At 43.6% G+C, this 13966-nt stretch overlaps 1 protein-coding gene across 1 annotated transcript; it reads right to left on the bottom strand.

Moving 5' to 3' along the window:
* Positions 1-895: 895 nt before the first annotated feature.
* Positions 896-8486, bottom strand: LOC117140059 (protein teashirt). The gene is made up of 2 exons (XM_033302802.1): positions 7224-8486; positions 896-3805 (listed from the first exon to the last, which is right to left on the bottom strand). Exons 1-2 carry the CDS (start codon positions 7274-7276, stop codon positions 994-996), a joined length of 2865 nt encoding a protein of 954 aa, XP_033158693.1. The 5' UTR covers positions 7277-8486; the 3' UTR covers positions 896-993.
* Between the last annotated feature and the right edge of the window lie 5480 nt (positions 8487-13966).

The raw sequence follows: 13966 nt of genomic DNA, 5'->3' as shown, positions 1-13966 counted from the left end.
AGAAAGCGGGAATAATGGCGATGTTCTCGATGTTCTTTCTATCCCCTGGCTGTGATTGTGGTAGTTCCGCTTTTGCTTATGCTGGTAGTTCCAAAAGTTACCAAAGACCCCGAGGCGAAGGAGGACTGTTTCCATTGATCTGACTGGCCCGTTTTGCCCTACCAATACATAATCTCTTAATAAGTGCATAAAAACTTTTATCTTGTATTTGATCACAATGTTTTCTTATCCAATTTTATATCTTTTTGCCTTATCATGTGACAGCCCCAACAAGGACTCGTGTTTTCGGGTGTAAGGTTCGTCCAGTTTCCACTCAACCTCCGATCAGCAGATAGAACCAGTCTTTCAAGGAATTCAAATGGCGCTTTCTGATTTCTATCCTAAAATGGTAAAACAGAAAGGAATTCTTAGTAAATCGTTTTTATCTGTGTCTAATTTTGAATAATTTTGATTTTAAACTCCCAAAAAAATCTACAAACATTAAAACCTCAATTAAAATGAAACAACTACCATTAAAACTTCTGTAACACTTACCTTGAAAAAGTTGGCCTAAGGGCTTGCTGAAGGGCCAGCGGAACTGAACGCGGCAGGAATCGTGTTGGGCCAGGATAGCACCCCCACTGCAGCGAGTATTATACCATTCTGTACAGTCGTTAACACAATCGTCACAATCATCGCAAAATCTCCTCGATTCCAAGGCGGATTCTTCTGTTTATAATTGTACCTTTGTCCAGTTAAAACAAATCATGCCCGCCATAGTTTTACAGACAGATGCATCCAGTGGCTCTATCCGTGGCACTTTGACTTGAATCTCGGTTCACCAGGCCACAGCCACCCTGAGCTCAAAACCCCGACTGGCGCTGAGGGAGGGTATTTAGGTTCGGGGCGAAGGCAAGGCGCTGACAAACCAAAAAATGTTGAAAATGCGTTTTGCTCGAAACAACGAAAACAAGGCAAATGATTCGGTTTCGCTTTTCGTCTCAGCTCGCGGACTTAGGCGGTCTTCTCCTTCTTTACGCAGAATTGTCGCAAGGCCGCCAAGGAGTTCCCCCCGGCGGTGAGGTTCTCTGGGGATTCTGATCCTCCAGCAGCAGCTGCGGCTGCTAGCTTAGCTCTGGAGCTAGCACCGGCCCCACTGCTACCCAAGGAATCGAACATAGATGACAATGCGTTGAGCGAATCACTTGGAAACTTCTTTGTGCCTTCCGAACTCCCATCGTACGATTTGTGGCTAGAAGCGGGTGATTTAGGAGTAACTGATCTCTGACTCTCGGCAGGGCTTCGGGGAGGTAGCAACCTTGTCTGAGGACTTGCTGCCGAAGACGGCGTTTTCGGGGAACTCCTTTCCACAATATTATTGTTATTATTGGTGGCACTTCCATTCACCACAGCTGCATCCATTTTGGATGACTCCTCGGCTTCAATTTGCTCATCAACAAACTCAGACTTGATCTCCATTTTAATAGGTTTCGACTCCGCTTCCCTTTCTTGTTTTATTGCTGGCTTTAAAGATTCCTCCTCATGCACTCCCCCTTGCTGCTGTTTTTCGGGAGTCGGTGCATCTAATCTAGGCCTGGCTTCTGCACTGCACTCACTGCCACTCCTTTCGCTGCTTGTATATCTGTAGTGCTGATAGTAGGGATCATTGGTATCAATCAATGGCTTGTTGTAGTCCACACTTTCATCGATCCCCAATCGTTTCAGTATGCTGGAGGCTACGGGCGAGGTGTTTTTGGTGGATGAGTTGGATGGACTACTAGCTGGCAGGCTGGCGTGTCTGGGTGGGGTGTCAAAGCTGGTTGTAAACATCTGCTCAATGGCACTCAAAACAGACGAGGCACCGGCAGCCTTTGCGCTGCCGCCGTTTTTCTGCTCCACTAACTCTGGGGACTTGTTTTTCGCTAGGAGTTGGGCAGCAGCTACTTTGGCAATTTCTTCTGGGGCCTTTACCCCTGTAATATACTGTCGCATGCGTTCGGCAAAAAGGGCAGCATCGTTTTTGTCGCCTCCACCAGGTCCCAAGCCTGGTTTTCCTTGCACCGAGGATTTTTCGTTTGAATGATCTTCTTGCGTCGTTCCTGATCCGCCCTTCATTTCCAAAAGTTTCCGTACTGGCAAGGACTTCTCGCGCTTTTTAGGAGCTGGTCGCTTTCGTGCTCCCGCAGACTGTAGGAGCGGTTCTGCATAGTGGTTGTTCTTGGCCATGTGGTTGCTCAAATCACCCAAAGAATTAAAGGCCTTGTCGCACACTTTACAGGTGAGGACAGCACTGAGAGTGCGACTTTCTTCGGAACTCAGACTGTTGTGGCTCTCCTTGGCATCTGAGTTGGCATTGGCATTCCCTGATTTGATAGATATACTTTGCTCCTGGGATAGGATATTCGTGTAGTGCTGGGTCTCCTGCATGTGCTTTGTCATTTCGCCAAGAGATCGGAAGCTCTCTCCACACCGCATGCACTTAAGGATCTGCATGGCCTGCTCCACACCCTTGCCAAGCCAAACGTTCTGGCCTCTAACCAATTTTCGTGGTAGTGGCGTCGGTGGATCCCCTCGATACTGGAATGCATTCTTCACATTTGCCGATGGTGAGTGATTGGAAGCGCTTCCTGAACTGTGCTTTCGGAGGTTATGATTCTGCGGCGGTGGCGGTGGAGTTGGATGGTGGTGCTGCGGCTGGGGATTGTTACTTGGCAGATTACCAAAAGGTGGTACATTCACGCCGCAATGCTTGCTGTCCTTCATGTGGGTGGTCAGGGCTTCCAGGGTGGGGAAACTCTGCTTGCACCACACACATCTGAACACCGAACTGGCCACACCTTTGTTTTGCCAGTGCGATTGCCAAATGTTATGCCTCGCTTTGGTCACTGCGCCACTACCAGCACCACCGCCTCCGGACCCTCCTCCGGATTCGGAATTTTGGTTGGGTGTTGGTTGAACCGGACTTTTTGGCGGCTGAGATGCTGCCTGTGGTGTTGTGACCTTGGAGGAGTGCATTTTTTCCTTGGTACACATTCCACTCGCTCCACCCTTTACAATATCAGACATCTTTTCCAGCGGATCCACAACCAAATCATTTTTGCTATTCCAGTCAGGGAACTGACCCGCTCGAAAAATATTGGCAGCTGCCACAGCGGCAAGATAAGGATTAACTCCTGGCAACAGTTGACTGGCTGAGGGTGAAGCCACCGAATTCACGGGTGGGCTGTCTGACTTGAACATCTTCTTAACCTGAATGTGGCCAAGTTGAGGCTCCGATTCGTGACCCCGTTTCCGGGTACCTACAGAGAGATCGAGTGGATTGTTGGCACCGTCATCGAAGTCCTCCTCCTCGCCCTCGGAGGCAGGTGGCTCAGCCGATTCCGCCCTTCCATACAGATTGGTGCGAAAGTCCAGAGCCTCCGAGTTATTACTCGATGCTGTGGGCGAAGCCTGTGGGGGAAGCTTAAATGGAGCCGCCGCCTCATTAGCCATTGGGAGTGGTAGCCGTGGACCCGCCCCAGCCGCTGCAGCAGCGGCCAAAGGGAATCCATACTGCTGGGCGGCTGCTGCCACCATGTGCAGGTACGCCTCCATTGAGGGCGGCTGGGCGGGCAGGGACTGCGGAACTGCCGGAAATGATGAGTGCAGAGTGGTGGGCCCTTCTCCGGGCATCACCCCGGTGGATAGAGCGGCTGCGTCTAACCTATGACCTACTCCTCCGCTGCCAGCACCACCCCCATTTTCCGAGGAGTTTGAGTCGTGTGACGGACACCGTTCGCTGGAATTCGCCGACTCAGTGGAACGTGGTCGAGCTGTGGGCAGAGCTCTGCAAATACAAAGATGGTCATTTTAATAATTAATTTGAAGATGAGTTATTAAATTTCACTTTAAAAATATAACTCAAAATAAATTAAATTATTTTATTGCAATAGCAATTGCTTAAATGAAAGCTAAAGACTATAGTACAGATCTAAGTCCGCGCACCCACGATTGATTATACCAAAATAAGAACTCCTAAGAACGATAGATGCTTATCATTGCAGTAAGTGCCTTGATATTGGTTGCACTATACGGTGTGTTAGGTTGAAAAATATTGATATTGATAAAATATAATAAGCTGATCGTTTAGTTAGAAAACAATTTGAACGACAAAGCTATCTCGCCCCTTTTCGGCAACCGACTTTGACTTCGCAGGCCAAACATTTCTCCGGATGAGACCGGTAGATAAGCAATCAAAAGCATTGGAAATCGTTATGGCCCGGCTTACTTTTTATTTGGCTTCGCTCTGTGCTAAATCATTCGCCGCCAGGGGAACCTACAATGCCATCAATGGCAAACATATGTCAACATTTCGATTTGTTATTCAAATTTCTGAGCGCCATAAGGCAAACGCGGATAGAAAAAAAAAACTCTCGCGCCCAACCCAACCGCCCGCCCCCCACCTCCGCCACCATCGTGGGTTGTAAAAATCCAAATGAAACAATGGCGATTAATTCGAGACTTTAGCGTGCGTTATGAGCAATGCCGATCATAATCAAAAATCGGAATCCGAGAAGAGACTCAAGTATTTGACAATCTTGGAGGCAATTATCGTTTGGCTGGCCGGCCACAAATTCCTAATGGTTTGAATAAATTAATTGGGCTGCTGAAAAATGTGCATAAATAGAGATGGAATAAACAAATTTTATTGCCCTCATAGCAGAAAAAACAAAAAAGAATTGGGAAAATAATTTGCCAGCAGAGAAACCGAATCTCTAAACTTTATTTCCTACATGTGTTCAAGTGTGTAACATTCAAATCAAAACCACTTATAACTTTTATAGCACCGATTGTTTGCTTAGAAAATATTTCACAGAAACATAATTCAGCGGATTCCGTTTAGCTTATTTTGAATGATTGTCTGATTAACTTTGAAGTATATGCAAAGGTTATACATTTTTGATGATAGCTCCATATAAGAACTATATATTTGTGTGTGGGCGCATTGTGCTTTGCTGATTGGGTTTGCATTTGAGGCGGGCGGAAATGACCGAACTTAATCAATAACCTTAATCAATATTTGAACGTGAAAATCAGCCTGTAAAATCTGCCTATTTTGGTCAAAGATTCGAATATCAAGTAATTGTCATGTGCTATTGTGCGATGAGCGATCGTTTACCGAAAAATGAAATTCTTAACCGGCATTAAGTTGTTTGATTCGGGGGAGTTTTGTCACTGGGCCCTATCAGAAAGTCAGTGTTTAATTGATGGATTGTTTACTAACAAATCCGGCCTAGCGCAATATTGATGGTATCTTAAGGTGCGTCGGAACAAAATCTGATTCATGTGCAGCTTATTTTGAACTCAGTCACCTGCCAGGTGACAGCATATCAAAGATAGTTATTACACACACCGCGCAATCACTCACCGCTAATTAGCTATCCGGACTGCAAGGGGCGATTAAGCCCGCATACAACCCATTCAGCTGCTCGGTTCCCCATTATTTTGCTTGACTAGTATGAAATACTTGGCAACGAGTTTTCTCCGCCAGCATATCATAATCTGAAATCTCGTTATTCGATTAAGCTTAAATCAAAATGATTTATACGCAACTCCAGCAAGTGCAGTTAACTACAAGTTGAAATGTCTCATTAATAATCGAGAGAGTTGCATATCGATATGCCCCCGTAACGCTCTGGCTAAAACTAAAACTAAAACTGTGGGAGTACGCCAATTGGTATGATATTGTAGAGTTGGTTGGACCTCAGGTGAGAATATAAGTAAATGTGAGCTGACCAATCTGAATTTTGTATATTAAAAGACAAGCACTTCAATAGTAGAATTATTGTTTAGTATATTTTTATAGCGAATGCCCAACTCTGGAGCTGGAATACTTATTTCTAAGTTTCTAGGACAGTATTTCACAAAAAAGAGAGTGTTTTTTGCCATATTCTTTCGTTTCTATACTATACTTTAAGGTTACTAATAACAGCATATCTATTTGTGCCGAATTCAACACACTGTCCCTCTTGAACCAAATCTAAGGCACGACGCATCCGTTAAGGTAACAGAGTAAATATTACTAAACACACACATGCACCCGGAGATACAACCACACGCACACGCACACGCACACGCCAGCGGCAAATTGTGAACATAAATCTCTTTGGTAATAGGCGCACACGGGGAAATGGGAAGGGGGTGGAGAATGGAAAAGATGGCAAGCAGAGCGTAGCGCATTTTGAGTTTTTCACTTTTTCGCATGATTTATTCAATTCGGCTACGTCATCGCCTTGGAAAATCTTGAAAATTCGTGTGTATCTGCATGCAAATCAAACGAGAGCGAGACAATTTGTCGCACTTTATTATTAATACTCCAGATGCACCCCTAAATACCCTCGCCCCCGCAAATATAGTGTCATAAAACCCGTTTTCAGCCTTCAGTTAATTTGCTCAGACTCAGACTCACTCGAGTGACTGTTCGAGAGCGAGTGCGAAAAAATATCTTGAACTTGTTTAATCATAATTTCAGAGTCACCCAGACACAGATACCCAAACGCTCACCCAAGTTAGTATCCCATCATCGAACTATGGCAATTTTTCTGTTACCACCCTTTTTCAAATCAAGTTCTGCTTTTCCCGATTTCGGACTCGTAGTCAGTAGTGTTGGATTTGCGGGTGGGTGCTGTGATATATGGGCGCGCTATTGGCGAGGTGCTGAATTTATAACGACAGGTGTGCGACTACGCCGAACCGCCAATGCCAATCATCAACTGCCCCGAAATCATAGTTTCTTGATATATTTATTTGGCCGATTTGGTTGAGAGTCTGAAATACTATGTGAACAAGTTCGGCTATCAGCTCACAATGACAATGGTTTTTGATTTTGATTAAAGCCGTTCTATTTTCAATATGTGTATGTCGTATATATTTGGTATATACCATTCTATTTAACCAGATACTTGAACGCACATACAAAGCACTTGCAAAAAAATAAAATTAACTGAATAAGATGAATGTAATCATTTCATATGCGAATATTTCGAGCATTGGCACTTTTAGTTAAGAATTCAATATTTCACTATGTCATAATGAGGAAAACTTTGATGCACTTCGGTAGTTAAATCTCAGTCAGTTCAGCACGTTCATCCGTCATACCCAGAATAGTCACTTTTTTGAATGCCCTGAATAAGACCATGTGAATCTGTTTCTTAATTCTATATCTTTCACTGTTCTATGCAAATAATCTTCCATATAACACTTACCCGGCATTTAGAGCCTGTCTGTAGATCTCGAGCATCAGAGCCTCGTGTAACATGTTTAAATTTTGCTGAATTTTGACGATTTGCTGGAACTTGGATGGTTTGCTCTTTTTGGAGCAAACAACGAGGATTTCAGTTGGATTTTGAACTTAACTTAAGTTTGACACAATGATCATATAATCTATTGTTTTGCACTTGGTACGTTGTAGTATAGAACTTGTTGTTGTTGCAGCGTATAACTGATTAATTTGTATTTTTTGGATTTTGTAATTTCTAAACTTTCGTATGTCAGACAAAAAATGACGTTTCGAGGCGTTTGTATTTTTAATTCCTAATTTGTGTGGATTTAAATTTAATTTATTAATTGCATTGAATCGTATACTTCGTTAAGGTTTGTTGATTTAAGTAACTGGCTTTACATTATGTATGTAGTGTAATTTTGGTGAGTTAAATACCGTTTAATGTAAATATTTGCAATAGTTTATCTTTAGTTTTGGTAATAAATATATTTTTGTGGTATATTTTGTTTAACTTGTGGTAGTTTTACGTATACTTTGTTGAACCATTTGTAGTTGTATGTTTCTCGTATGTTTCAGTCTTGATCGAGCATCTGCGTTCGAGAGTTTTAAACCTCTGCTTCTTTGACTAGATATGATGGCGCCCTGGAAAACACTCGTTCTATCCTCCCCCAAAAACGCGTTTTAAACTGAGAATTCACTGTTCTGGCGGAACCGCGGGTCGCGATGCGTGCGTCTTCTCATCCGGATTCGTCGTCACTACTCGAACGAAAGTCCAAAGGCGATTGAATCCCGCTGGCCGGGTTCCTTCGTCACTAGGCTCTGCTACGGTGCTCTGCCGGTGCGCTGCTGCTGCGCTGCCGCCGCTGTCAAGCTGACAAACAACAACAACGGGGCGCTGCTGCTCTGCCGTCACTGATTGATACGGATGAAAAAATGAAGCGACGCGACGGACGCGCAGCGATTGGAAGCTGCGCTGCTGTTGACGAGCAAACACGAAGCCCGCGTTTTGGCGACGGCAATTTCTGATTCGATTTTGCGTTCAGGCGACGGCTGCGCAGTTGTGTGTGTGTTGTGTGTGCCGTGTGTGCCACCCACACCCTTGCAGGACAAGCTGGCTGTCAGCGTGATTAAATGTGCTACTCTCTCGCTCGCACTCGCCGGCACTCGGGTAACTAATTACCGTACGATTTTTCCAAGTGCGCCGAGCTTTTTCGCACGATCGTACGCAGTAACGGTTTCTTGTCGACTGACTGACTCTTGGCGAAAAGAAACCGAAACCGATGGCTAGGCACAAGAGAGCGCGAGAGAGAAGAGAAAGAGAGAGGGACAAGAGCGCAGTTGCAGACTTTCCCCTGTGCTGGCGAGTGAACGCTTGGAACTGAAACAGGGGAAATCGCCAGGGAAAGAGATAGCGTTGTTCGACCGCTCCGTCTCGCTTGCTCCGAAAGTGTGTGAAATCTGTTTTGTCGTTTCGGCACCCTTCTTTTGTCCCTATTCCGAATCCGATTCCATCACAATTGAGATTTATGACAGTTTAACAGAAATGCTCTCACTCGCATGCGCCGTCCTACTCGCAGCCACTCAAACTGTGTCTGTCCCTGCTCTGTTTTTATTTTTTTCAAAATAAACAGTAGTTGTTGCTCTCTGAGCTTCTCGCCCTCGTCACTTTTAACCTCTTCCCACTCGCTCTCCTTCATCATGCCATCTGCTGTCAACTTTTGTTCGCCTTTCTGCAGCTCCTTCGTGGATCTCGCTTCTTTTGTTTCGTTGCATTGCTGTGCGAGCGAGAAGGAGAGTGAAAACGTGGAAAAGTGGCTTGGGGCAATTTTCACTTGGAATCAACCTATTCCATTTTTCTTTTTGGCTGCAAAAACAATTGAATTAGCGACACTCCGGCCGTTCTGTCCTCTGAAAATATGCCAAAATGCCGCGATTTTATTAGTTTTCATGCCAAGGTGTCAATGTTAGTGTATGCGTGAATGTAAGACTGTGTAGAACATTGATGTACATAAGTATAAAGGCGAATTGAGTACACATTTGGTTTAATAAGTGCCTTTATATTGTCTAAACGATGTCAACATTGAATATTATTTAAATACTAGTTCATCAACAATATTTTTCTTTGTATAGACCTTATTGCATGTATAGGAGGAAACCGAATCTTCCCTTGATCAACATGCAGATGATATGTATATTGTATTGTCAGAAGTTAGCATCTCAGTGAGGGAGACATGCATTAGTGTAAAGTACATTTGTACATATGTACAAATATCTTCTTGATATTAACAGCCGACTCGATATACCCATGTTTATCGGTTCTTATGTCCTATTGTGTTCGTTTGCCCGATTCATCGAAAAGTACTCTCTCATCTTTGAATTCCTCTTTCTATTGCTGGTCTGAAAATCAGACGCCCAAAAACCGTTTAGCATCTATTAAACCATACCAATTTTTGTTTCTGGGTATGACTTCTATTATAAAGGGTGCTCATTCTATTTGTTAATTTGTTTAATGATGACATGATAATATGTTTCGCATATTTGTGGCTAAGATCCATTAGTGGACGAAATGCCCACATTATCAAAATCCACACTTAAAATCTACCAATATTTGACGAATGCCTGGTGGAGCCATAAAACACAAAAATGGCGAAAAACTCGTTCGTTTTTTTCTGCTTTTGCCGCTGTTTTTATTGTTTACTGAGTCTTCATCCAATGGGAATCCTCGCTGCACTTGTTGCTTCCAGAACGGGCTCCGTTAAAGGCTGAGAAACGAATCGTAAAAGATTTAACGATCCACCAATTAACCGATAATAATCAAATCACGTGGACCCACTCAAGCCTAAAAGAGAGGTGCTGGGGCGGGAGCATTGCTTCTGGGGCTCCAGTATCATCCCCATCTGAGTCCTCGTGGTCCCCGTGGTAATAAATACTTTTACGATTCTATAATTTGATTTGGGAATTTTTATTAAATATTCCTTTTCCTGCCTTCACTGTGAGAGAGATCTCTTCGCGATGGGTCATCTATTGATTTTGCTGCGCCACATTAATTTTTTATGCTTTCGATCATTAAAATTCGTTGGATAAATTATTATTTGGAATTCGAATTCACTAAAGCTACATCATCCGAGACAATTGTCACGCAGAATGTCCTGCAATATGTATATATGTATGTATATATAGCGTGAACAGGCCATCATCAGCTTAGCCACTCAATAAGCATGTTCTGAAAGGTGCAAAGAAAGATTAAAACTGCAAATATTATTTTATGAATATTATTTTAAATTATCGAAGTAGGTGGCGAGCGGCAGTCATCAGTGTCCGAGTGACAACGTTTTTGTTTCCGTTCTTTTCGGTGGCTGAGCGAGCGGATGTGCGGACAACAAAGCAGATGATCCCAAATACACCTACGGACCTACAAGATATACTTATGTACATACATATGTGCACATGCACAAAGATATAAGATAATTCGCCCACGAATAGCGTCATCAGTTATTGGCAGCGGGTACGATTCTGCTTAAGATTTTGATTTCGGACTTGGCTTTCTAGCAGATTTCATGGTGCAGAGGGACCAACTCTTTCAGCCAACGCCAATTTTGAACTATTAAGAGTTGTGAGTCTCGGCCAAGAAATATCAGCTTAAGCTTGCATATTACTTTGATGAGCTTCGAAATATTCGGAATTCACAAATATATTATAATTATCCATAGAGCGAGCCACGTGTGGAATGGCCGAAAACATTTTCGGTCACTTGATAAACTTTTGTATGTCTCGATTTTATTGCGAAACCCGTCTGCGACTGCCAGTGCCAATATTTATTCATTCCATAAATCAATCAAATAAATTACAATTAGCAAAGATCATAAAACTGAATAGCACAGAGCGGCAACGAATAAATTCAATACAAATGTGAGAAATCAAAAAGCGCAAGCAAGAAGAAGACAATCGAACGAGAAACACATTAAAGCTTCAGAAGTTGTTAATTATAAATGTGAAATTTATAGCGCCACTCTCTGCCAGAAAAATTCCACAAATTGATCACTAGAGATCTTAGAGCGGCTCTTGATGACAACTCGAAATCGAAATCGAAATCGAAATCGAAATCGAAATCTGGTTTCTCCTCCCGCTTGTCTTAATCAAAATTTGGAATGGAACAAAAAGAACAACGTTTGCTCCGTTACACATTTGCTCAAATTATAACGAAAGCGAAAGTGTCACATGGATTCCTATCAGGCAATAAGGCTGATTTGACACTGCATAGAATGCACCACTTAGCTTTAAGTGGCCTCCAAATAATCGGCATAACACCAGCCAGTACTGCCACGATTTGCAACCAAAAATTGAGGGTAAAATAGTACGGGCCTTTTCACATGGTTTACAGCTTGGATTAACGGCTCTACAGCAAAATATGGTATCGACGCTTCCGGAAAATAGTTAAGCCGTAATCAACAAAAAACCAGGCGCTGCAAACTTATGAGCGGTTCTGTTAAGCTCTACTATTAAACGGCATCAAAGCCGATGGCTCTTAAAGGGGGAGGTCGCCGCACCAGGGAAGGGGAGTTTAGGACATTCCGACTTTTCATTTAAAAGTGGCCTTGAAAGTTATGGACCGCTGTTGACTCTGGCATTGCCAAAATTCAATTTTCAGGTTCAAATGCTAATGTGAAGCTGGGGATAGTGAAAACCTTACTTAGTTACAATATTCCATTACAATATTATAATACCTCATGGTAACATTGTGAAATATCAACACAATGGTATGTTCGCCAAAACTGGTATGTTCCCCCTCCTCTGCTAGAACTCACACCAAGGAAAAAGCAGCATCCCATCCCATGGACATCCACATCCTCGATGCCAAGCGTCGATGGGATGATGATGTCGGCTGCGTGCTGCGTGCTGCGCCTGCGCCTTTCTTCGGGGTCTGGAAGTGAGTTGGCTTTCAGTCAGGTTTCTTTCGGGACTCGATTTGGATGGCATTGTTATTGGGCCAAGCGTTATTTATGAGCTTCATTATAAAGTCGCCCATTTTATTGGGTCGCCCTCGAATAAATAAGGTTCAATAAAGTTGTTACTTTATATTGACACTCGCAGGCGGCAATCGCTCGTCACATTCGGCGATCGAGCCCTTCCTGTGCATCTTCGGCCTGCTGTTTATTTATGTGAAAGTCTTGGGAAAGTGTTTCCCCCTCGATTCTGACGCTGCCCGATGTCGTGTTTAGTGTGGTCGTAAAATCTCAAAATGTCTCCAATATGTTTGGCTTTTTATCAAAGCCCATCTGGCTACGCCCCAGAATGGGGCTTGCTACGCCTGTACAAATGATCATCGAGATATGCAGGTCCGATCTTTACGATCGCGTTCAATCTGCTTGGACAAGCCTGAAATGAAAATTGTGATATGATTTTATTTAGTGCTCGCTCGACTTTATGATGTGTTCCCTCCTCCGAACGGAGTATGTTTTATGCGATAACCGTCTTGGCCCGGTTCGTTGACCAAAGTTGCTCAACACGCAGAATGAAACATAAGTATTTTATGGTAGATAGATCAGCATCATTCAAAAAGTTAGTTGTCAATGCCTGAGACATTGAAAGAGAAAAACATATATGAAGGGACTAAATATGAATGTATAGTGTGGTCTATTTAGTACGAGTACTTTTCTTGCGCTCTTAATGAAATAAAAATGAACAGAAAAATAAATATTCAAAAAGTTCTAGAACTTGAAAGAATGTACACCATTTTGTAGCACGAAATTGGTAAGAGCTGCTGATTGCATTCATTTTCTTTTGTGATTTAAGGATTACAATGATCATAGATCCTTGCAATTAATAACAAATATTTAATTCTTTTTCCAGGAATATTAATTCTGTGCTTATTTCACGGTTGTATTAATTAACAAATTCTTTCCTTCCGATGCTCCAACAATACACCAGACTTAGTGGCTGTAATTTGGACACCCCCAGTCGGGTGGGAGTCGGGGATCCAAATCCAAATCCCCCAATAGCGCCGCCAATTATCGATACGACGATGTCGAGCAAGGGGAAAACTATCAGGTTGGCCCGATACCGCCGTTCATAACTATGACGTCAGCCGGTGAGATTCAATTTCGGGCTGTTCGGTCAACGTGCCAATAGCGCCGCCAGATGCAAATCCAGTGGCTGCCGGATCGAAGGTCAGATTGGATAGAAAGAGTATAGGTGGCCACCCCATTTTCGCAATTCCTCGAGCGCTGGGTGGGTGGGTTGTGGGTGGTGGGCGCCAGCGGAGCGGCAACGGCTCAAATTTGAAAGCGGCGCGAAACCCTTTGATCACCGCTGACTGGCCTGACTGCCCTGACTGCCCTGACTGGCTAATTGGTCCGATTGTGGGCGCTGCCTCTTTGTAATTGATAACATGCACTGGTATATCTTTATATGGCATTTGCCAGCGGCACATCCATCAACGGTCTTAGCGCCTTAAACCACTTAATTTGCCTCGTTTGTTTTGGGGCTCCGACCCTCAGCCGTTTCTCTGCCTTTGCTGACCAGTGGCCAAAGCCTGGCGAAGGTTTACCGCTGCTGACCGCGCTTTGCCGCCAGCAAAGGCCCATTGATCAATTGTGAATTTGGCAATATGCCGCGCGCAGGCCGGTTTTGACGGATTAATTCTCGATTCGGGCCTAACTCGCATTATGATGGATGGTAGATGGATGGATCACCGACGATCGCTCTTTCATTCAGCGAGCTTTGGTT

The sequence above is a fragment of the Drosophila mauritiana genome, chromosome 2L (genome assembly GCF_004382145.1).
Source record: "Drosophila mauritiana strain mau12 chromosome 2L, ASM438214v1, whole genome shotgun sequence".
NCBI classification, from domain to species: Eukaryota; Metazoa; Arthropoda; class Insecta; order Diptera; family Drosophilidae; genus Drosophila; species Drosophila mauritiana.
This window is presented reverse-complemented; position numbering and strand designations above follow the sequence as displayed.